The 25,194-nt window shown below is 43.1% G+C and overlaps 1 protein-coding gene across 7 annotated transcripts in view; it reads left to right on the top strand.

Moving 5' to 3' along the window:
- Positions 1–25,194, top strand: part of RIPOR2 (RHO family interacting cell polarization regulator 2) — a 214,043-nt gene that overhangs the window by 106,873 nt on the left and 81,976 nt on the right. For all 7 annotated transcript variants that reach the window (XM_029590784.1, XM_029590787.1, XM_029590785.1 and 4 more), the window contains exons 9-10: positions 19,882–19,925; positions 23,223–23,348. In XM_029590784.1, the coding sequence (XP_029446644.1) occupies positions 19,882–19,925; positions 23,223–23,348 (170 nt within the window). The remainder of the gene's footprint in view (positions 1–19,881; positions 19,926–23,222; positions 23,349–25,194) is intronic.

Below are 25,194 nucleotides of genomic sequence, written 5' to 3'. Positions count from 1 at the left end.
CTGAAAGCTCTACATGAGGAATGTGTGTTACCCAAAATGGTTTAATTCAGGGTATAAAATAAAAAGCTGACTTTAATTTAAAAAAAAAAAAATGTAATTTCTACACCCCTCTGGCAGCCTTTTGTCCCAAAACACAGTCAGTTTTCCATTTAACTTCTGGTTCTGAGGTTATTCTGACTCCTTTTTTCCTTTCTCACCTCACCCGTCTTTCCCTCTACCTTTGACATCTCTCATGCTGCATTTCGATGTCTTTCTTCACCCTTTTATTTCTTTGTGTAATGTTCTCTTTTTGCAGTTTCTCCTTCCCTCTCTTCTCACTTCCCGTCTTTCCTACCTCTGCCCGAGGCCATTTTTACACTCTTTAGAATTCCTCTGTCAACTCCTCAAACTCCATCTGAGCCTCTATCCCCCTCCCTACCCGCAAACTCTCTTTTTTTTTTTCTCCCTGACATCATCCTGGACTCTCACTCTTGCCCCTCGATGCCATCTCCATTCTCTCCCAGTAGAAGTATCAGGGGGGATTCAACTTGAGAAAGCGTATAATATGGCCCTACTGCTAGGAGGGCAAAAACCGAGGAATTCTGCTCCTCCCCTTCTCCCAACCACCTTTTCTTTACTCTTTGTTGAGGCTCCACAGGGAGAACGCTCCACCCCATTCCCAGCACAGCTAAGGCTAGGCCGGGGAAAGGGAGGACATGCTTTCCTTGACCCATTCCATAAGGCTTGGTTTTGCCTTAAGGACAGAGACAGGCTTCACCACGGCAAGGGAACAAGTGATTTTCTATTAGGAAGTGGGTTGGATAGGAAAGAGAATTGTGCTCTTTGTGTCTCTGGCAGAGCCAGAGCTACCGTCATGCCGCGTTGATGCCCATAGGCCAGAGAGGGCCCTGCTTAAAACCCTTTGCCATTGGTTCCCAAACCTGTCCTATTGACCCCCCACAACCAGTCAGGATTTCAGGATATCCGCAATCAATACGGCTGAGCAAAATCCGCGTACACTGGGTCTGCAATATATGCAGATTTATCTCAGGCACATTTATTGTGGATATCCTGAAAACCCGACTGGCTGTGGGGGTCAATAGGACCCCCACAGCCAGTCGGGTCAATAGGACAGCAACTCCCAAACCTGTCCTATTGACAGGTTTGGGAGTTGCTGTCATAGACCTTAAGGATTTAAAAATTATGTGATACATGGACGCTGACTCTCGACATTCAGCAGATTCCCAAAGAAAACCCGCCAGAGCATCAGCCGGGTATATTCAGCGGGTCAGCCACGCTGCTAAATATCCCGGTTAAGTTAGCTGCTCAGTGGCTGAATATCGACCTCAAAATTACCAGGGTTGCCAAGTGATCTGAGTTCCAGAGTGGAGGCTTTTGACTGTTTTTCATTTTTAAACTTAGAAGCCAGGGCATGGGTGTGTCTGTAGTCCTGCATTGTCTGATTGAAAACAGCACTGCAAGTACCAAAATGCATCAGAAGGGGGCAGCTAAAAGCCAGGACAGGCCCACACGCTCCATCCAGAAACTGTGTCACTTAGCAGCTGGTACCTTTTAATTCCCTTTTGCATAAGCCTGGAAGCTTTTCCTTTATCCTTCTTCCTGAAGATGGCAGCAGCATCAAAGACTGAGTTTAAAAATTAGCATTTTTAACTCATAGTCTTTTCTGCAATCCTTAAAGTCTTGGAATGAATAATTTTTATTCATTCTATTTTACATTTTGTACCAAAGGTGATAGTTAAATTGAGGCAATATACCTTGATATCAAAACTATTCTAAGTAGTTTTGTTTTTTTTTTTAATACCCTGATTGCCTTTGCTAAAGGTATTGCCATGCTTGTGCTTTTTGTGTGTCTCTAAATGGCTACATTTGTGTGGTAGAATCATAGCTTCATCAAAAGGATTGAAAGTGACTTTTAAGAGGTCATCTCATCTGTATCTCAGCCTCATGGCAAGATTCAAACTACCTAAGTTATCCCAGAGAGATGTTTGCACAATGTGCTCTTAAAAGCCTCCAGTGACTGTGCCTAAATTACCCTACAGCTGAAAACTTTTTTTTTTTTTAATCTTTATTCTGAATCTGCACAGTACAGAAACACATGAAGTGGATCAGTATACCTTCACTGTACATATCATAATATACAATATAATAATATGATGCACATCAACAGGTGCCAACAGGCAACACTGAAAGGCCTTGCACGGTCACAGTTTTGTTTTTTCCAAACCATGTTCTGTTTACCCATTTCATGGCCCCCCCCCCCCCCACTCAGAAACCTCTTATACAGGCACATTCTAAACATCCAGTCCCACCGTCACACCCAAACGTCTGACTTAAATCTCCTCGACTACCTTTTAAGCACATGTTCTCTCATTCTGCTAGAGACAAGGAACTGGTTATCACTTTTTTTTTACAACTTCCCTTTGTGCATCTGATATCAAGTCACCCCCCCCCCCCCCCCCAGCCTTCTTTGTTTCTAGGAAAAATATCCCCACATAGTTCATATTACCTTTATCTTCCTTTATCTCCTATGGACTGAATATATTTTTTTTTAAAAAGCAATGAGATTACCATATTATGTGCAACTTACCTTATAAATGTTTAGACCAGAAGGGAGCGTTCAGTCCTGAAAGCCAGTCGAGAAATGTATTAAGTTCAATAAAAAGTATAAAGTTAATTATGCAGCACTGAATGAGTGAAAATAACATTTTAGTTAGCTTTATACTTCTTTTCATAATAATCTAGCAAACAGTGGTGTGCGATCTTCCCTGCTATGTACACAACAGGGAGGAGGTTGGGTATATTTTCCTAGCAATAAATATGTCATCTTAGGGAAAGAGATGTGAAGAGCTCTCAACAGCCCTATCTAGCAGTGCTTTCTACAAAGGTTTGATGGCTATTTCCCTAGTATTGATTAGAATGAAAATGTACATGGAAAATGTTGTTGAAGAGAATACATCAGAAACAACCTGTCAATTTGAAGTCAAAGCACATTAAACTAGGAATCTCAGCTCAAGGTAGAATTACAATCACAGAGATGTAATCCTACTTTTCTGGGGGGGTCTTGTTAGACTTGCAACAAAATATGTGTGGCTCAGGCCCTAAATTCTGGTGCTTGTAATGTGTCCTTAAACGTTTTCCCAAAACTATCACTTAACCATGAAATTAGCAAATAGCACATTTAAAACAAATCATAGAAAATTCTTTTTCACTCAATGCACAATTCAGCTCTGGCATTCATCACCAGAGGATGAGGTTAAGGCAGTTAGCGTAGCTGGGTTTAAAAAAGGTTTAAATAAGTTCCTGAAGGAGAAATCCATAAACGGCTGTTAATCAGGGAATAGCCACTACTAATTTAGGGAGTCATTTACTAAGCATTTTTGCCATATACACAGAATGGGAGTATTAGTAAATAGGCCCCTTAGCCCAGCCTCTAAATATTGACCCCCATGGAAATTGTAGTGGTGCAGTAGGATAGCACTGTTTTGCTTATTCCTTTTAAGTAAGGGGCGGATTTTCAGAGCCCTGCTCGCGTAAATCCGCCCAAAACCGGGCGGATTTACACGAGCAGGGCCCTGCGCGCCGGGAAGCCTATTTTACATAGGCCTCCCGGCGCGCGCAGAGCCCCGGGACTCGCGTAAGTCCCGGGGTTCTCGGAGGGGGGCGTGTCGGGGGCGTGTCGGGGGCGTGTCGGGGGGGCGGGCCCGGTCGTCGCGGCGTTTCGGGGGCGTGTCGGCAGCGTTTTGGGGGCGGGTACGGGGGCGTGGCTACGGCCCGGGGGCGTGGCCGCGCCCTCCGTACCCGCCCCCAGGTCGCGGCCCGGCGCGCAGGAGTCCCGCTCGCGCGCGGGGATTTACGCCTCCCTCCGGGAGGCGTAAATCCCCCGACAAAGGTAGGATGGGGGTTTAGACAGGGCCGGGCGGGTGGGTTAGGTAGGGGAAGGGAGGGGAAGGTGAGGGGAGGGCAAAGGAAAGTTCCCTCCTAGGCCGCTCCGATTTCGGAGCGGCCTAGGAGGGAACGGGGGTAGGCTGCGCGGCTCGGCGCGCGCAGGCTATACGAAATCGATAGCCTTGCGCGCGCCGATCCAGGATTTTAGCCGATACGCGCGACTACGCGCGTATCTACTAAAATCCAGCGTACTTTTGTTTGCGCCTGGAGCGCAAACAAAAGTAGGCTATTCGCGCTCGTCTGAAAATCTACCCCTAAGTGTATGTAGAGAGGAATTCTAGGAGGAGTATGCCCTTTGTGAACTCAGAGTAGAGTGATCTTAAGAGGATATTCTGAGATGGTATTCTTCATTGTGATTCTGAAGGAAGAGATTCATGTATGATTCTAAGTGAGGAGTCTTGGGGATTCCTATAGGCCTGTCAGTCGTTCTAGTCACTGCAGGGACATCCTTTACAATGGAAGCAGGAGAGCCCAAGGAGTACTCCTAGGCATTTACCAAGTGGCGCCTGGAGGAATGATGGACACTAACTACATTAAAGAAGCTCCCTTGTCCTTAGAAATTTCCTCCTGTTAAGAAACTATTCTGGGATACTAGCAGTCATTCGACAAATAAAAATCACAAAGGAATGGGTCACAGAATCCCACAGCAAAGATAACACTAGCAACAAAATAAACACTTTAATCTTCCCTTCCTTTAGCAGGGCATCAAGACCAATATTTGTTCTAACAACCCATGTGCATTAGTCATTCTTCAACCATAATCTCATCAGTACTCGCACAGATTCACAGAAAGAAAGTTGTGATAATTTTGAACAAAAAGCTATTAAAACTCTGATTAAGTAATGCCAGGGTTATGAGTTTGAGGTCTTGGGTTCACCAATGAATGGGAAAAGAGAATATTTGGTGCCTGGGGGCACTCTGGTGGTCACAGAGGGGAAAGGTTGATTTTTTTATTTTCCCTATCCAGCAGTAGAAAACTGTTCTATTAAGCCTCTGATCTAGGTCCAGTCCACCATCTACCCAACCAATGTATGGTTTTTTTGGAAACCCACAGAGAAACAGCATCAGATCCTTTTCATTATATGTTTCCCTAGCTGGGGTTAACATATGAAAGACAATATTAAGGCAGTTTCCAAGAGAGTTTATGCAGAGTTGTATATGGTGTGAGAATGGTACCCATTCTTGGAGAACTCCGATTTAAAAACAGTCACACATTGATTGATTGATTTGATTTATACTGTATATATTAAAAAAAAACAAACCCTCAACTTTTAGACGTGCATATCTCCCACTTTCTTAAACACTTATATATCTCCAGCCCACTTCCAATCAGATCCAGTCAAGATCAGGAGAAGGTACCACAGCGTTTACTAACAAACTTTTACCTGCTAGGGGAAAGGAATGTTTTTTAAGTGCTTATTGAAGGCCCCCAAACCAGATGGGGACTAAATCTAAATCTAGGAAAATTTAGGGACTAAATCCCTAAATTTGACTGAAAATCCTCCTAAATTTAGGTGTTGGAAATGTAGACACCTAAGGGGGTCAGTTACTAAGCTGCATTAGGCATTTACCATGTGTTATTTCTCCCAGCACCACAAGTATGGTAAGGAGTCCATTAGCATGCAAAATTATTTATCTAAAAGACTTATAGCCTACAAATCTACAATTCTTTTTTTTTTTTTATAATTTATATCTTTATTAATTTTCAATCATTCTTACATGATTAATAATTTTCTTACACAATCAAAAGTAAATAAATGTGCAATTGCATAAACTCACAATAAATTTCCACAAAATTATACAATTATTGCACTATTTAAAATATAATGGGAGCCAAATAGCAATAAACTCTTAGGAAATTTTAAGTATGGAGATAAGGAGGACACATTACTTTTCTAACCCACTGTAGTTACTGAGGCTTGATTCAATTTTTCAAGTTCTTTATCTCTTATAAATTTCTCCATATGTTCAGGTAACGAGAAAATAAACTTATTTCCTTGGTAATTAACAAAACATCAGCAGGGGAACTTTAAATAAAAAGTTGCCCCTAGCTCTAATGTTTTAGTTTTCAACATTAAAAACTGTTTCCTACGAGCCTGTGTAGCCTTGGACCACAAAATAACATTTCTCGGTTTTTTAGAGATTTCTCAAAAATAAACTCCTTGTCCCTTTCCTGAACAAAAGAGACAAACAAAGTTGTTCTTTTATTTACTATGTCTAAGGATTCTTCTAGAAAAGTTGATATGCCTGGGGACTGTATATCCTCCAGTCCACCTGGCTTATCAACTTTAAATGGGAAATAATAAATCTTAGATATAAGAGGTATTTCCTCATTTCTACAGGTTAGATTTTCTTTTAGATATTTAACAAACATTTCATACGGGGATAATAGTCTTGAATATGGAAAATTAACAAATCTGAGATTCTTAATCCGCATTAAATTTTCCAAATTTTCAATGTCATTATGCAACATTACATTATCAGCTACTCGTATTGTTTCCACACTCTGTATACTTTGAACATTAGTTGACAAATTATTCACTCTCTCATTTATATCCAATAATTTTTTACCCTGTTCAGCAATAGATACCTTATTGTTATTAACCATCATTGAAAGAGAGGAGTTCATCTGAGTAACATTGTTATCAAGTCTCAATAACATCCTCCAAAGATCCCCTAACGTAACTTTGGATGCATCCAAGTCAACAGCTTGGATGCTTACTTGAAGTGGAGATATATTTCCACTTTCACCTTCCTGTTGTAAAGAAGACAAATGGTGTAGAGCTTCCGCTCCCTCCACTTCGGGAGGGGTTTCAGCTCTACTTACGTTTGCAGTCTCACTTCCTGTGGATCCTTCCACGGTTGCTGCACCCGGGGGTTGGGAGGGTGTGGGTCTCTGGCCAGGACTTAATGAGACTTCAAAAGAGTCTCTATCCACGTCCTCTGATGGCCTATTGAGTCTGCTTAGAAGAGTGTCCATCGGTCCGATTCTGGGGGTGACCGGAGAAGATGTATAAGCTCTGGCCTTCCTTTTCCGCCCCATAAATCCAATTTAAGGAGGATTCAGATGCCAACCAGCCAAAGACAGTCAAAGCCGGTCTAAGCCGCGCGCGCCGGCGGCGACTAAGCGCCGCTTCTCGCGAGATTTTATAGTCCGTCACAGGCTGATGACACCCGGCACACGCAGCCCTCACAGCTGCGATCAGTTCTCACAATTGCCGGCGCCTGCAGGACTCGGTGGGTCCTCCGCTCTCCCTCTTTCGGCTCCAACACACTCTGGCTCTCTCGGGGTTTTAAAGCCCCGGCACAGGCTGATGACACCCGGCACACGCAGCCCTCACAGCTGCGATCAGTTCTCACAATTGCCGGCGCCTGCAGGACTCGGTGGGTCCTCCGCTCTCCCTCTTTCGGCTCCAACAGACTCTGGCTCTCTCGGGGTTTTAAAGCCCCGGCACAGGCTGATGACACCCGGCACACGCAGCCCTCACAGCTGCGATCAGTTCTCACAATTGCCGGCGCCTGCAGGACTCTGTGGGTCCTCCGCTCTCCCTCTTTCGGCTCCAACAGACTCTGGCTCTCTCGGGGTTTTAAAGCCCCGGCACAGGCTGATGACACCCGGCACACGCAGCCCTCACAGCTGCGATCAGTTCTCACAATTGCCGGCGCCTGCAGGACTCGGTGGGTCCTCCGCTCTCCTTCTTTCGGCTCCAACACACTCTGGCTCTCTCGGGGTTTTAAAGCCCCGGCACAGGCTGATAACACCCGGCACACGCAGCCCTCACAGCTGCGATCAGTTCTCACAATTGCCGGCGCCTGCAGGACTCGGTGGGTCCTCCGCTCTCCCTCTTTCGGCTCCCCAAATCTACAATTCTAAGTGGATTACAGTCAACCAGCCATAAAAATAAGGTATTTAAAAAACAGATACTGTTTTTGTCTCTACTGCCTCTACTGGGAGGCTGTTCCATGCATCCACCACCCTCTCTGTAAAGAAATATTTCCTAAGATTGCTCCTGAGTCTATCCCCTTTCACCATCATCTCATGACCCCTCATTCTAGAGCCTCCTTTCCATTGAAAGAAGCTGACCACCTGTGCATGGAAACCTTTGAGATACTTAAATGTCTCTATCATATCTCCCTTGTGCCGCGTTTCTTCTGGGATATACATGTTTAGATCTTTAAGTCTATCCCCATATGCTTTAGAATGAAGAACCACTGACCATTTTAATAGCCACCCTCTGGACCGATTCCGACTCCATCCTGCTTATATCCTTCAAAGGTGCAGTCTCCATCAAAAGGCATGCTAATAGGCTCATTAATACGCAAAACCATGTAAATCAAATAATGTGGCTTGCCTGAAAATTTGCAAGCTTTGTTGTTTGATTTAAAGTTACTTTCCCAGGGAGCACCGGGACAATAACTGATGTTAGTATGCTCCTGGGCCTGTGCTTAAAGGGCCTTATTAACCCAAATATGTGCCCTCCTCAGATGTAAAAGAAATCTCGGGGGTCTGGTGAGACCCCTTGTTTCCCCCCCCCACCCTGCTGCTCCCTTGAGGTGGCCCCAGTTTTGAAAAATGTAATGAAAGAAAAGAAAATGTTCTTGGTACAAGCCCCTCCCTCCCTCTCAATCCCCTCACCTTTTAATCCCAAATGAACTGCCCTAGGCTTCCAGTCCTCTTCCCCCACCCTAACCTTCCCTTTGACCACCCCCTCTTGGTGTACCTTTAAATACCTGGCGAGTTAGTGGGGCCTGGAGTACCTCCAAGGTTCGGACCCGGCACCCATCATTATCAAAATGGCACCATCCCAGCCTGTTTTATAATTTTGCTCCTATCTAGAGGAGACGGGGGATGGAAGAGGGGATCTCACCAGACCCCCCAGGAGATTTTTGTGACTGGGGGGCACATATTTGAACTAATAGGGCTCTTTAAGATGATGGTAGCCTCAGAATGTGGGATCACCATAGTGTGATAATTTCATGGCTCTGCTAAGCTGCAGTATTTTTCTCCACGGTATTTAATCAGCAGGCAAAATACTATGGAGTTTACTAACCTGAGGTACCGAGTACAGCAGCTTCTTAAATCCCACAGTATTTTCCCCTAAATGCTGCAGCTTAGTAAATATACCCCTTAGGTGCTGAGCATTTTTTTTTTTTTTTAATTGACCTCTTACTTTATACATGTGTGTGTAAAGAATAAAAACCGGAGAGCTTGTTTTGTTCTTCCCCCTTGAGGCAATATAAAATTCTTTACCATTGTCAAGTGGACCAGATATGGCTGTATAAAATGAGGCTGACTGACAATGGTACATGTCACAAATGCAAGAGGGAAGTGGGATCTTTCCTTCATCTCTTTCTAGATTATCCTAAGATTTTTGGATTCTGGCAAGAAATTGTTTCATTTTTGAAACTGTGTGCACAGGTATCACTGCCATTAAATGGGCAAATTTTATTGTTGGGAGATCTGGAGGGGGTAAAGACCACATTTCCACAAGTGAACAATGTTGTTTTATCACTTTAGCTCTTCTGGTGGCACAGCAATGTATTTTGAGGGAATGGATCACTGATGTAATTCCTTCTGTTGCGCTTGGTATGATCAAATGTCTGTCATTATGCAAATGGGAAGATAGGATGTGTGTTACTTAACCCGGAGAATCTTGGAGAGCTATGTGGATCTTTGCCGTTGGTTTTTTTCAATCATTACCCCAAAGTTCAAAAACTAGGCTTAAAGAATTGGGCTATTTCCCAAACTGGAAAACAGATCAGAAGATTCAGGCCAAAATTCTGATCCGAGCCATCTACTCCTGGTGTCTTGCCATTTGTAAGATGAGTGATAGCCCTGAATTTTTTGGTTTCTGAGATGGGCAAATTCAACTATGTCAATTGTTCCAGAGAAATAATGGGCAACTGGATCTGCTGGAAAGATTTATTTCTCGCCTTCTGATTGTGCTCACTGGCACTATATAATTCTTGATAATACTTCTGAAAGATCTCAAAACTTTTCCCTGAGTTGGTTGTAGGGGCACCCATATCATCCCTTAGACCTGTAATGTATGTTTTATGACAAGTTCCTCAGATTAAGTGCGACATCATCTTGCCTGCCTTGTTGCCAAATTTATAGAACTGAAATTTTAAAAATGTAGTGAGCAGCTAGCTTTAAGGTATAATAAATGATTGAGAGAATTTCTGGTGATATCCATGTGTTTCCTATGATCATCTGACATGGACGAGACTTGTAATTTTTTCTGCTTCTTGAATAAACTAGTAAGCCTCAGAATGTTAGCATCCCTTTGTTTCTTTTTTTTTTAACCACATAGGCCAGTATTTTCCCCCTCAAGACTGCTTTTCCCACGCCCCGGGGTTATCCTGAGTAAATCATTAAATTGACAATATTCCTTCCTTTTGTGTCTTAACACCTCACAAAATTCGGCATCTTTTATCAAACCCAGATTCATACATCAAAGTATATTCATAGCCCTTTGCTTCTTAATTCTTAGAATAGCACCCACTGGGGAATGGTCTGATATTATGGCAGTCCCAACAGAGGAGCTAAGCACCATCGGAAATAATTTCTCTGATAACAAAATGTAGTCCATTTTGAGTAAGACTCATAAGGATGGGAAAAAAAGTAAAGTCCTTCTCTCCCGGATGCAACGTCCTCCTTATATCAAGAACTCCCAATTCCCATAGCAACAAATGTATTCCCTTTAGATGTTCCTGGGATCTGGGTGTCCTAGCTGGCTTACAGTCTTCCACACTAACAGGGTATTGAAAAAATGGTGACCAAGGAGAAGAAAAATTCAGAAGCGTAAACATTGGAAGAATAAACATTACCAACGTTATATTTTGCTCCTAATAGGTGCCTAACACAAAGAGATATCTGCCATCTTTATCTTTTATGCTCTTTTAAAAACAAATGGTACATCTTTGTGGAAAAGAGTGGCTATGCCTCTTTGCTGACGAGAATAGGAAGCATAATAGCATGAGTCCACCCAATCTTTTTTTAGTTTAGCATGTTCCTCATCAGACAAGTGGGTTTCCTGCAGATAAGCCAACCGTGACTTATCTCTTTTTAACACAGTAAGTAATTTGGTTCTCTTTACAGGAGAATATATCCCATCCACATTAAGCGTAACCAATTTAAAATCATCCCCCATTCCCAAAAAGAATATACATGTTTGTTACAGACCCTGACTCTCCGAACCCCCCAGCTAAGGTTCAAAGTACCCCATACATAGACATTCCAATTAAAAGTTCCTCATATGTTAATACCCAGCAAGTCCCAAGTCCCCAAGAATATAAATCTGACCTAATAGCCAGACAGACGTCAATCTTGACTAAATCTCCATACCCCATCATTCACATCTTCCCTGTCCCCTCCCGCCCTGCCCCCCCATACTTGCACAAACATACAGCATATACACTTGCCCCATTAGTTCATTGCAGCACATTCTCTTTGCTCCTAGAGACCACCATCTCTCAGCTTTACCCATTTCCTCCTTTGCTCTCAGCCATGAGTTGGGCCTGTGTGAGTCCTCCCATCACACCCAAATCCTCTGGGCCTTACCAATCTTCCTGATACATCACAAATCCTCACAGTACCCTACCCAGGTAAGAAAATAAATCAGCGAAATAACAGTAAAAATAGAACTTTGTCAGGAGAACAAACAGTGAAATAGTGAATTATCAAGTTATTTTGAAACAAAAAGCCATCTTGAATCATGGTAGCCTATTGAAGAACTGTGACATCAGAGCAAACTAATCTGTCATATAGCTAACGCAGCCAAGGGTCAGGAGAAGCAAGATAGGTAGTATAATCTTTCCATGCTCAATTTCACTTCCCTTATATAGTGGACTTCTGAGATAAAAGTGGTTTGTTTGTGTCCCCCATCAGAGCAATAGACCCCCAGAAGTGCTCAGTGAAAAATCAAAGTTGATGTTCTGCAGTGTACTTCCTAGAGGTGTTGTTGTAGCACATTCACGTCACAGTCATAAACTCTGCATGTTTCTGCTCAAAGTATATTATAGCATGTCGAAAAGCATAGCGTTCAAAGACTGTGACTAGCCCCAAGTGCCATTCGTGTCTCACAAAGTAGGAGGTGAAACAAGGTTCCATACTGTTACTCTCCAAGAGCCATCATCAAAAATATAGTTTGCATGTAGTAGTCTTTTAATATCTCTTCTAGCAGCTCACCCTAGTTGTACTTTTGTATAAAGACTATAATTTCAAATAATGAAAGGCAACAGCGATGACTCCAAGCGCAGCATTTAGTCACCCAGTTATCATATATAGGTCTACTTTATTTCGGCCATCATCCATGAACAAGATAAAACATAATGAGAAAGTGAAATAGTGTTCATATAGCTCAAAGCTGCGGTGATGCCAACATGAAGCTATGCGGTACATAACTTCAGATTTGCTTGGCAGCTTCTATAGATAATTTTGAATCTGCTCTTTCCTAGAGAGAAATACCATTGTGCCCGCATGGTACATTCTGAGCTTAGCAGGATAAAGAACAGCAGATTTTATCCCCTGCTTGTCCAGTTCACTACAGGTAGACAAGAGTTCCTTTCTTTGTGCAGCTACTCTTGCCGAAAAATCATTGAAAATCATAATTCAGGTCCCCTCATAATAGACTGTCTTTTTTGTCTGGTAAGCCCTGAAAAGCTTGGTTTTATCTGCCCAATTCAACATATGAGCGACATTTGGCCTAGGGCATTTATTATCCGGCCCACTCGATGTGCTCATTCACATACAATAGGCCTTACCGTGATGTCCAGACCCAGTGTTTCAGGCTCTGAATTGGTTAACTTATCTGGCAGCCCAATCACATGCAAATTATTGTGCCTGTTTCTGTTCTCTTGGTCATCAACTTTTTCGATTAGATCTGTATTTTCCTTCTGAAGTGCAGCTATCTGCGTATCTATTTGAGCCGCATGATCTTCGCACTTGGAAATGTGCTGCTCAACCACCGTCAATTGTCTGCTGTGTGATTCCAAGCCTTCTTTTATTTCGTCAATCGTCGATTGGATTCTGGAGAGACGATCTTCTAAGGCTGCCGAAACACTTTTTGAAAGAGTATGGATCAATTGTTCAGACACCCCTGCCATCACCTTCTCGGGCGTACATTTAGGTGAATCTGGCACCATCTTAGCTTCCAATGCTCACTGCTTGTCTCTCGTTCCCCGGGCCAGTTTAACACTCATAGCTCAGTTCTATGAGCAGCAAAATGCCCATCCAATCTTTATTCCACTTCAGGAACAAGGTCGCTGAGGGTCTATAACAAATGAACGCGAGGGATGTAGTATGAAAAGGGGGACCCACAGAGCTCCCCCCTCTCGTGTCCTCTCAGCATGCTCCCATAACCGGAAGTCTTATAGCTTAGTTCTTATCTGAATAATACACTCTTTTGTGCTAGAAGTATATTTCAGATAATATCTATATGTGGTTACATTTGACAGCTCCTCAGAGTTAAATGCATTAAATTCCAGGAACTTGTACGGAGGAGACCATAGAAAATGATAAAATTGTTGGCCAAAAAAGGAAGTTTCCCAGCTAGAGAGGAAGAGTTACCAAACTGAGTATCAAAAAGTGACAAATCTATAATAGTTTGTCAGTATCAGTAAGGCACTTCTGAAAAGTACAGAGCACTTGTGAAGAGTTGCTGCCATCTAGGGATGATGAATAGGTTTAGCAAACTTTGACAATAATGCAGGCTCCTTGATTACTCTTTATTACATGGAAACACTTGTATAAATAGGACTGATGCAATAGCTAAGTGGCTTTCAGTGTGCACTGCTGTTTGGGATATTCATATTCAGTCCCAAGGTCTGACCTTCCATCTGTTTGGTAATTGATTGATTTAATTTAAGATAAATACAACACATTTGTACTGTCTAGGACAGGGGTCAGGAACCTTTTTGGCTGAGAGAGCCATAAACGCCACATATTTTAAAATGTAATTCCATGAGAGCCATACAATATGTTTAAAACTAAATATAAGTAAATGTGTGCATTTTATGTAAGATCACACTTTTAAAGTACAATAAGTCTCTGAAAATATTACACCAGGCCTTAAGACACCAATACATCTCCTATTAGGAAAACGGACCAAGTCAGGCTGCTATAGAGTCCTACACAGAAACTACACGCCAGCAGAAAACCTCACCTGAATCACGTACTGTCCCTCACCTAACATAGAATAAAGAGACCAAAACGCATAACAAGAAGCATACAGAAAAAAATGAATTGGAAACTGCAACAAGCCAGAGTCTCTGTATGCAGTGTAACAAAGGAAAAAAGAAACATCACCCATCCTTATAAAACAAATCAAGAAATATAAAATCATCAGCAGTAAAACTGTACTAACAAAAAGAACATATTTCGAAACAGCTAATGAGTGGAATATCCAATAATTAAAAACACATATAAAACATTTCCAGATACCAACAAAATATTTCAAAATAGCAGACACAAAGACCCAGTAATGAAAAATAATGATACAAACATTTTTTTGCTCTGCATACCTGGGAACGTTTGATATCCAGGTGTCCTGAGATTGTTCTGAATTAGCAGGAGGTGGGGTGGTTTGCTTGGAACTTTCTCCTCTCTCAGTCACATACCAGCGCTCTCTCTCACACTGGCTCTCAATGACACACCTATACACACATGCTCTCAGTACTCACATATACATGTTTTTTCTCACTCACTTATATAGGCTCTTAATTACACATTTACACACATGCTGTCTATCTTTTCACGCTTACACACACACACAGGCTTTCAATCACATAAATACATGCTGTCTTTTTCTCTCACACACAGACTCATTCACATGCTTACAAACATGTCCTCTCTTTCTCTCATTTACACACAGGCTCTCAATCACATACTCACATGCTCCCTCACCTAAATCAGCTCTCAATCACACACAGACACACATGGTCTCTCTCTCTCATTTAAACACAGGCTCTCAATCACATACTCACATGCTCCATCACCTAAACCAGCTCTCAATCACACACAGACACACATGATCTCTCTCTTACTTATACACACAGGCTCTTAATCATACATACACATGATTTCTCTCACACACAAAGGATCTCAATCATACACACATACTCTTTCACACAAACAGGTTTTCAATCACAAACTTACACATACAGGTTCCCAATGGTAAACTTACATTCATGCTCTCTCTCTCTCTCACAGGCAGGCTCTCAATCACAGACATACTCTCTTTCACATGTACAGGCTCTCAATCATTCACATACATGCAATCTCTCACTCTCTCACACAAACACACACACACACGCCCCCCCCCCTCGCGGCCCGGAAGAGGAAGTGGAGAGTATCGGGTGCCTGCGCGGCAAGAAGAGGCCACGCTAGTGCGCTCGGCATCGGCCCGAAGAAAAGAAGACTGCAGCGCGGCTCGCAGGAAAATGAAGAGGTTCAGCCGCGGCCGATGGGACTCCGCCTCCGCGAGGGCTGAAAATGAAGAGGTTAGCGTTGGGAGGAGGCTGCTGCTGCTGCCGCGAGTTCCCGGGGTGGGGGAGAGAGAGAGTGAATGAGCGAGCAAACACACATGCTTGCTCGCTCATTCACTCTCTCTCTCCCCCACCCCGGGAACTCGCGGCAGCAGCAGCCTCCTCCCAACGCTAACCTCTTCATTTTCAGCCCTCGCGGAGGCGGAGTCCCATCGGCCGCGGCTGAACCTCTTCATTTTCCTCCGAGCCGCACTGCAGTCTTCTTTTCTTCGGGCCGATGCCGAGCGCACTAGCGTGGCCTCTTCTTGCCGCGCAGGCACCCGATACTCTTCACTTCCTCTTCCGGGCCGCGAGGGGGGGGGGGCGAAGAGAGCACGCCGGTGCCGCTGACTCCAGCTGTCCTGCCGTGTTCCGCCCAGGCTGACAGCATTTTAAGCCCGGGCGGAGGAGGACCGGGGAGCAGCTGGGTCAGCGGGAAAGTGTGGCGACTGTCTGCGAGCCAGATGCAGCCCTCAAAAGAGCCATATCTGGCTCGCGAGCCATGGGTTCCCGACCCCTGGTCTAGGACTATATTAGATGTCTATATCATTCTAAGAAGCTGCAAGACCCTTATCTTTTGGGCTGGCCAAAACTGGGAAGCTGCAGAAAGAGTATTCACAGTTCCTAGGGGTGGAGAGTTCCAGCTGTTGCACAATGATGACATCTGTGACCAGACTCAGAATGCATGTATGCCAGGTTCTAAAAGGCATCATGGTCTGTGTGGTCTTTGGTGAGAACTGTGCCTAGAATGGCTGAGTGACCAAAGAATTGAATTATGGATGCATGCTGGATGTGGTATACTTGGATTTCAGTAAGGTTTCTGGCATTTTTCTACACAGGAAGCTCATAAATAAGTTGAGCAGCTGAGTGTGGGTCCTAAAGTGAAAAACTGGGTTAGAAACTGATAAGCAACAGAGAGTAGTAGCAAGTGGAGTTTAAATCAAACAAAGGCGAATTATCAATGGAATACCTCAGTGATCAGTTTTGGGTCTAGCTCTATTCATTATTCTTATATTTAATATTGCAAAGGAGCTGGCAGGGTAGCTTTGTCTTTTTGCAGATGTTAAATATATCTACAACAAGGGGATACTTCAGAAAGAGTAAAAAAAAAAAAAATGAGGTGATTTAAAAAATTTGACTACTAAATTGAATCCATAGAAGGTATCGAGTCATGCATTTGGGTGTAGAAATCGAAGAGCTCGGTACATGGTGATGGTGAGAATGTGGGGTGAGTATTGAGGAACTGTTGTGCACCAGTCTGGAGAGAGATCTCAATGTGATCACATCTGACCATCACAAGCCAACAAACATGCAGTATATTGTCAAGAGCTGGAGGTATGTTAGGGTGCACAGGGAGAGGTACTACCAGTAGAGAAAAGTAGGCAATCATGCCTCTGTGCAGGTCATTGGAGGGACCTCATCTGGAGGATTGTGTCTATTTTTTGAGGCCTTTTATCTAAAAGGATATATAGACAGACACAAGCAGTCCAGATAAGGGCTACCAAAATGGTCAAGAGTCCGCACTGTAAGCCTTAAAAAATGAGACTAAGAGAGTAAGGCAAAATGGGATAATATAGAGACATTTAAATATCTCAAAGTCATAAATACAAGAAGTACATTTTCCCAGTGGAAAGGAAATTTTAAAACAAGATGTCATGGTATGAGGTTAAAATGGGATAGACTTAGCAGCTAAGAACATACTAAATAACCTATGTACTCAACCTTCATACCAGCTATCATTAGATATTTGATATATGAGGGTTGAATACTAGGTTATTCACTATATTCATAAACTTAGAAGCAACATAATGAAGTAGTTCTTCCCAGAAGAGTGGAGCTGGGAAAGGCCAAAACAATAAGGGAATTCAAGAAAGCCTGGGATAACCCAGAGAATCCTTGGATGTGAGGGTGAAGCCTGAAATTGGGTAAACTCTGCAGGACAGCATCAGAAATGTGCAGACTAGATGGGCCTTGCAGTCCATACTGGCTATCATATTCTGTTTTAATGATTTGCACAAGCCCTAAATTTGGCTCAGTGGAAAGAAACCCTTCTAACACTTGAAGAATTTTAGAATTGTTTTTTAATTTTTGGGGGGTCAGTCCTTAAATTTGGTCCATTGTGCCTTAAGCAGAGCCCATCCAGAGAATTTCTTTGTGCTATTGATATTTGTATGCCTCAGGTGCTGGTACATTGTTCAGCAATTGTACTGCCTTCGGCATTTGATGTCTAATTTGAACCCCTAGATAGTCAAACTTCTACCCCAGCTACAGATATCAGATAAACTCAGGTCTTGGTTACCAAAAGCATTTATTTGAATGAAGAACAGTTCAACACAATTAATGAGAAGGTGCCAAGAGTAGCCGAATAGGTTGATAAGAAGCTGTAATAGATTTCTCTAACAGCTGACCATAGCAGTGGGTTATTTCTTCTTACTTTTTCTTAACATTTTTATAGCACTGCATTCATAAGAGTAATAAGAGTTGAAACGATGATACTCCTTAGAGCCCAAAAGAGGATGAGAACAAGCTGCCTGCCAAGAGCCTTCTTCCATTTGAAAGTCTCTGCAGAAAATAAACTGTCCCAGAAGTTCCTTGGTTGAAGGGACCAATAGGAGCAAACAGAAACAGACCCAATAGGAAGTTCAGAAACATTCAAGCAATAACCAATCAGGGCAGTGAACTTAAAACTTGCAGAAAATCTAAACTGTGCAATATCAAAAGTTGACCCTGGGTGACAGCATATTAAAAAAAAAAAATAGTGATACTTTACCCACCTTTTCTATGGCCCTGAAAATATTTTCTGTCTTCACCCTACCATCTTTCAACCTATCTTTCAAAAGATTTGCTATGTTTTATTAGATGAGCTCAGGATTAAAGACTGTTATTCTCATGCAAGCATGGAGTATTTATCATCTGCCTAAGAGAGAGACAAAATCAGCTATATACTCACTGACTGTACTTCTGCCTGTTTATGTACTGAATATAATTAAATGAGGCATTTGGACACAATGGCCTTCAATCAATAATTGGATAAAGCTCGTATATTTAGGTAATCATTAAATAAACCTGCATCATGATGAAGTAAGCCCACATGACCATGAAAAAACACACACAATGATTACGGATGTGCATTTGTTTGAACCTACATAGATAATATCAGTGACAATATAATTGAAAATACCATTTCATTTCTGAAACAAAACAGTAGAAAAAAACCTCAAAATTTTGTGTTTTTCTATTGTTTTTTTTGTGCGCACTAATTGCAAATAGTGTGCACAGGTATCCAAAACAGTGCAAGCTGAAGGTCTCCAGAGACCCTCTGTTCCAACCCCTCCCCCCCCCCCCCCCCACTACCCGTAGAGGTGGCTGTTTCAAAAAAAAAAAAAATATATATATATATATTTTAAAATAAATCCCCAGTCACTGACCCTGCTCCCACCCCCAAGCCCTTCCCCTTTGATAAACAAATACCCCCTCCCAAGAGCCACACCCCAATGGCCCACCCTAACCCACCTTTCTGACCCACCCCCTCCCTCCAGACTCACCAAATTCTCCCTGGTGGTCTAGTGGGGGGCTTTTACCCCATCGTGTGACAGGGGCCACCCAATGGCACCGGTTGCCTCTGTCACATGATAGAAGCAAATGGCGGCCACTTGATCCAGGAGTGGAGGAGTTACTCCTGGGCCCCCACTAAACCACCAGGGAGAATTTGGTGAGTCAGTCTTTGGGGGTCAGGAGGGCAAACAAGGATTGGCCACGGGGGCACCGGCTCCCAAGGAGATATTTTTTTTAATAAAGGGAAAGGCTGGGGGTAGAGGGCAGGGTCTGCGACTAGAGAGTTTATTTTAGAAAATACTTTTTTGGGGGTAATGGCTGCCTCAAGGGGAGGTGGGGGGGGTAGGACAGGGGGTTGCAGGAGACCCTTTGAATCTTCTTTTTGGTTTAAGGAAATCAAAATCAAAAAGAAAAAATAAATACAACTTAAAAAAATGAAAAACACCCAAACAAAATGATATAAAAAAAGTAAATGCAATTTTTTACTGTGAACATTCCTAATAGAGATGTGAATCGGAACTGAAATCCGAACCGATTCTGGTTCCGATTCACATCTCTAATTCCTAATAATGATTGAATAGAGTTTTGCGTTTCCATTGCAATGCAATCTGTTCTACTTGTGACTTACCATAGTTGCTCCAACACACAGTTTCACTCCAGAACTAAATGTTTTGTTTGTGCCTGTTTATTTGTATTTTTAAAGCCATAAGATGAAGCTTATAAAAAAAAACCTCTCATACTGAAATTGCTCTCAGATATTACTTAGTAATTGACGATTACATATAGCTGTTACGCAGTAATATATCTGATCCTGTCACTCGAGCATTGATCACTACTGCTTGCATTTACTCACAGGTCTGGCAGGATTTGCTCGTCTCTGTCCTGGGGATCAGTATGAGGTGAGTGACTTTTCAGCTCCGTTCCTTAAAAAAAAACAATAAAAATTACTTTTCACATAGTGTCATGAAATGGTTTTTTGAAAGGCTTGTCTACAAAAAAAGCTGCTTGACTTTGCCCACATATCAGGAAGCCAGTGTCACGCTTTCCATCCTTTTTTTGCACTTCTCTTTAGCTGCTGTTTGGCTCTTGTCTGTATGAGTTTTAGTTTCAAACGATACCTATCCAATCCAAAACCAATGAAAGTTTTGTGGGCTGGGCAGAGGGGATTTGCAGCTCAGGTGTGCATAGGCTTTCACACTAGCCCTGTTACAGTCATCAGATTTAGGCAGGCTTGATTTTGGTTACCAAGGGGGTAGCTTTTTTAACAAGCTTTCATAAATTTTACATCAAAAGCAAGCCTATGTTTCACCAGTTTTCAAAGCAAACCTGTGAGCTGGTGAGTTCATTTTGAAAATTATCCCTCATGCAGTTACACCTGTTATGCGTGCAGAATTTTTATTTTTTTTGGGGGGGGGGAGAATTTTACATTCATACCTTTTGAAAATGCAAAAATATGCAGGTAAGTACAAACCCCTCCCCGACACCACCGTTGGTAATGTTTCCACTCAGTCCAGGTCAACCTACCGTAAATGAATAGAGGCCGTGCACACGGAAGCTTCGCCACGTATTGAGCAAACAGTTTTGTTAAAAGACTATTTCCGTGGGTAAAGCACTGTTTTGCCTTTGACAATCACCCTTCCGATTTTCATGATCACTCCGGCTGAAGGAAATTATTAGATTGGGTATAGCAATGGACAGACTGATGACTGTGAAAGCCAGTGATCTTGCAGACAATAATCCCACTGTATATGCCTGATTCACACAAAAGAAAATGTAAAGTATTAGGTCAAATATATTTCTGCTCTTATTTATTTATTTATTTAAGGTTTTTATATACCGGCATTCATGATAAAATCACATCATGCTGGTTTACATTAAAACAGTGGTGCATAAAAAGAAAATACAAACAGGAACTGTAGTGCGGAAGAGAGCAGTTACAAAAAACAGGGATGCTTAAACTGGGAGAGGAAGGAAAAAAGAAAAGGTTGAAAGCATTAGAAATATTTACAACGAACAGTTAATTGAGCTGGTTGAGTTATAGAACTTGAAATTGAGGGACATTAGTTGGAGTCCGGGAAAGCTTGTTTAAAGAGCCAAGTCTTAAGTCTCTTCCTGAAGGTTGGGAGGCATTGTGATTTCTGATGTTTATTTATTTATACAAACTTCTATTTGCCTCAAATTATAGCATTCCTAGTGTCAGCTTTGATAGATAAGAGACAGTCAATGAATCCTGATAATGATGTGCTGAGTTTATACTTTTGAAATCATGTTTCTGTTTTTTGGCTCAGCAGTTTCCATCTGCTTTTTTTGTGCTTCCTGCTCCTACAAAACCAGCTTCTAACAGTTGACAGCAGGGGTGTCCATCTCCGGTCTTCATAGGTCACATACATTCATACCACCTCTGTGGTATGCATATTTCTCTCATGCATGCTCATTTGGGATATCCTGAAAAGCAGCTTGATTTACAGTCCTCACGGACCAAAGTTGAACACCCTGGCCTTCAGCACTATCAGGCTGATACAGTACAGTGCGTTCCAGTGGAGCGCACTGTTAACCTGCATTTGGATGCGCGTTTTGGATGCGCTAGGTTTACCCCTTATTCAGTAAGGGGTAATAGCGCGTCGAAAATGCGCATCCAACCCTCCCGAGACTAATAGCGCCCACAACATGCAAATGCTTGTTGATGGCCCTATTAGTCATTCTCGCACAATACAGAAAGTAAAAGGTGCAGCCAAGCCGCACATTTTACTTTCATAAATTAGCGCCTACCCAAAGTTAGGCACTAATTTCTGCCGGCACCGGGAAAGTGCCGGCAGAAGCAGTAAAAACTGCTTTTCTGTGCATCCTCCGACTTAATATCATGGCGATATTAAGTCGGAGGTCCCAAAAGTTAAAAAAAAAAATTTTAAATCAGCCCGCAGCTCGCGGGTTGAAAACCGGATGCTCAATTTTGCCGGCGTCCGGTTTCCGAACCCGTGGCTGTCAGCGGGCTCGAGAACCGATGCCGGCAAAATTGAGCGTCGGCTGTCAAACCTGCTGACAGCCGCCACTCCTGTCCAAAAAAGAGGCGCTAGGGACGCGCTACTGTCCCTAGCGCCTCTTTTTACTGCGGGCCCTAATTTAAATATTTTAGTTTACTGAATCGCGCGCACAAGACACTGGCCTGGGCGCTCGCCCGCTCTCCCACGAACTTTACTGTATCGGCCTGTATGAGCTTTCATTCACAGCTACCCAAGGTTTTTTCCTAATGTGTATCCCCATCAGATTTCAGCCCCACCCCCAATGCCATAAGACCATCCGAACTCTCTCAGACTGCATCTTCTTCTGGAACAGAGTTCACAAATGTGACCCTCAAGAGCCACAACCCAGTCAGGTTTTCAGGATTTCTACCATGAATATGTATGAGGTCTATCTGCAGTGGAAGCAGCTCATGCAAATAGGTCTCATGTATACTCATGGTGAAAATCCTGAAAACCTGACTGGGTTTTGGCCCTCGAGGATCGAGTTTGGGGACCCCTGTTCTGGAACCCGAATCTGGAATATTAGATGCTGCTGCTGTATGACTGCAGAAACTCCCTATCCCCAGGGGCTATGAACTTTGCCTCTGTGGCTTCCTCAGCCCTGGCAGGCCTGAGAAAGAGAAGCCTTGGGAATCAAACCAAGGTCTCCCATCATGCAGCCCATTAAATCATTTTTCTACATGCATTACTCCTGCTTTTTTTTTTCTACAGTCCTTGCTTCTCCTTATTTACATTGCTGGGGCTTGGAGCACTGTTACTGTGCTTGAAGGGTTCCCTTCTAGATATTAAATTTGTAGCAAAACTAAACAAATGCCCAATGGCAATAGTATTAGCGTACCAGTCATCCCCACTAGTGTCAGATAGTTTACTATTTAAAAATGGTATTCGGTGAGACTTGATAAATATTTTGTTTTTCATTTTATTTTCAACCTTATTTCTTCAACACTTTTTGTTTAGCCGTACAAAATAAAAGCAAAGAAGGTTCTGCTTTAGTGTCTAGAGGGGTCGGTTGGTCTTAAGCAGCGTGTCTCTGTGCCATTCCAAGATCCCGTTTCCTCTCTTCTCACCTCCCTTGTCCTCCTTCCCACCTCTCTACACAGTCTGACAGAATGTCAAACCTTGGGCCCAGAGAAGTGCTGTGCGCTAGCATACTCCAATCTTGTTTCCCTTCCTTAGATTTTCATGAGGTATGGACGACAACGGTGGAAACTGAAGGGAAAAATAGAAGTTAATGGAAAGCAGAGCTGGGATGGAGAAGAAATGGCCTTCCTTCCTCTTATCAATGGATTGATTTCAATTAAGGTAAAATCACCGCATTTGCACCGCCTGGGACTGTGCTGGACACCCATAGCTAGCTAAGAAACTGCAATTCTAGCATCTTTGTTCTCCCAAACAAATGTGGATATTAGCCCCCAATAAAAGTATGTCAGAAAATAGTCTGATTGTGTTCTCTTTACATATTATCAGTTTTAGAAACATTGGGGCAGATTTTTAATCCTACGCGCGCTGGGCACATTTGTGCGCGCCGGTATCGCGCACAAATATACACCCAATTTTATAACATGCGCGCGCTGCCGTGCTCATGTTATAAAATCCTGGGTCGGCGTGCGCAAGGGGGTGCACACTTGTGCACCTTGCGTGCGCTGAGCCCTAGGGGAGGCCCAATGGCTTTCCCCATTCCCTCCAATGCCGCTCTGAAATCAGAGGGAACTTTTCTTTCGCTCCCCCCCACCTTCCCCTCCCTTCCCCTATCTAACCCACCCCCCGGCCCTACCTAAATCCCTCCTCACCTCATTTTATTTTTTTACACCTGCCTCTTGCAGGCGTATCTTGCGTGTGCCGGCCGCTGTGCCGGAGGCCTCAGTCCTGCCCCTGGATCGGCACCACGCCCATGACCCCGCCCCCTTCCCTCCCCCTTTTCAAAGCCCCGGGACATATGCGCACGCCGCCGAGCCTATGCAAAATAGGCTTGGCGCGCGCAGAGGCAGGTTTTCAGGGTTAAGTGAGTAAGTTACCGTGTAACCCTTTGAAAATCTACCCCATTTTTCCTTCATTCTAGTGACTCTTAGGAAGTGGAGAATGACAAAGAATTAGAATCAACAGTAAAATCAGCTATACTCCAGGATTTTTCAAGGATCTGTAGTCACACGTCTGCTTGGAACACCCACTGAATTTGTTTCTAGGGTTTACAGGAGCGTCTAACTTTTTCTTGCTGAATCACTAGCACTTTATAATACTGTGTACCCTTGCACCTGATACGTAATATATCCAAAGTCAAGCAAAGCAGTAATGTCTGGTAGAACGGCGCCATATTTTGCTTACTCTCTTTTGAGTTCTGCATCTGTTCACATGGAAGGTTTATCCAGTGGGCTTATTATTTTCAGTGCAGACAAATGTAACCCCTCTCGGGGCACATAAAATGATGAGAGGTTCAGGTCTCAGGATTTTTGGGATTCAGCAATTTGGGTCACACAGAGGGTGAAATGGACCCGGGCTGAAGGTGGTTGTTCCTCTTGGACTGCACAAGGGATCCCTCCCTGGATCTCCCCTCTGCAAACTCTACCCCTCTCTTCATCTTGCTGCTGGTAGTCAAAGTGTCTCACATACACGTGCCACACCAAGGTCGAATTGAAACTTAACTATTTAATTTTCTGGTGATACCAGCCGGCAACTATATCCAATAATGTAGATGGCAGAACAAAGTTACAGAATAGCTAGGGACCTTCATTTTTGTTTTTTATTGTTCTTTATTTTCCCTGGGAATTTATCAGGGTTTATTGTGATAAGAACAAAAACAGGAGGAAATCGGTTGGAAAAACAATGGCTCATCATTTTTCAGGTTAAATATTAGCATTTACTTTTGGTGGACAGAAGCTAGAATAAAAAAACAACATCAGATTCTCCCACTCAGCAGCATCCTCATCTTCACCCATCCCCTGCCTAACATGCTCCTCTCTGTCTCCTCCCACCCCATCAAGAATACCCCCATTCCCCCTCCCACATACATACACACACTGCAACAGCATTCACCCTTACTGGTGTTGGCTCCAGACTTCTTTTCTCACCCTCGGCAGCATTGCTTACTGAGGCTGCCTTGCTCTGCAACACTGCACTTCTGCTTTTATGCAGGGCCAGGGATCCTGCTGGA

This window comes from Rhinatrema bivittatum, chromosome 2, assembly GCF_901001135.1.
Source record: "Rhinatrema bivittatum chromosome 2, aRhiBiv1.1, whole genome shotgun sequence".
In the NCBI taxonomy this organism is placed as follows: domain Eukaryota; kingdom Metazoa; phylum Chordata; class Amphibia; order Gymnophiona; family Rhinatrematidae; genus Rhinatrema; species Rhinatrema bivittatum.
This window is presented reverse-complemented; position numbering and strand designations above follow the sequence as displayed.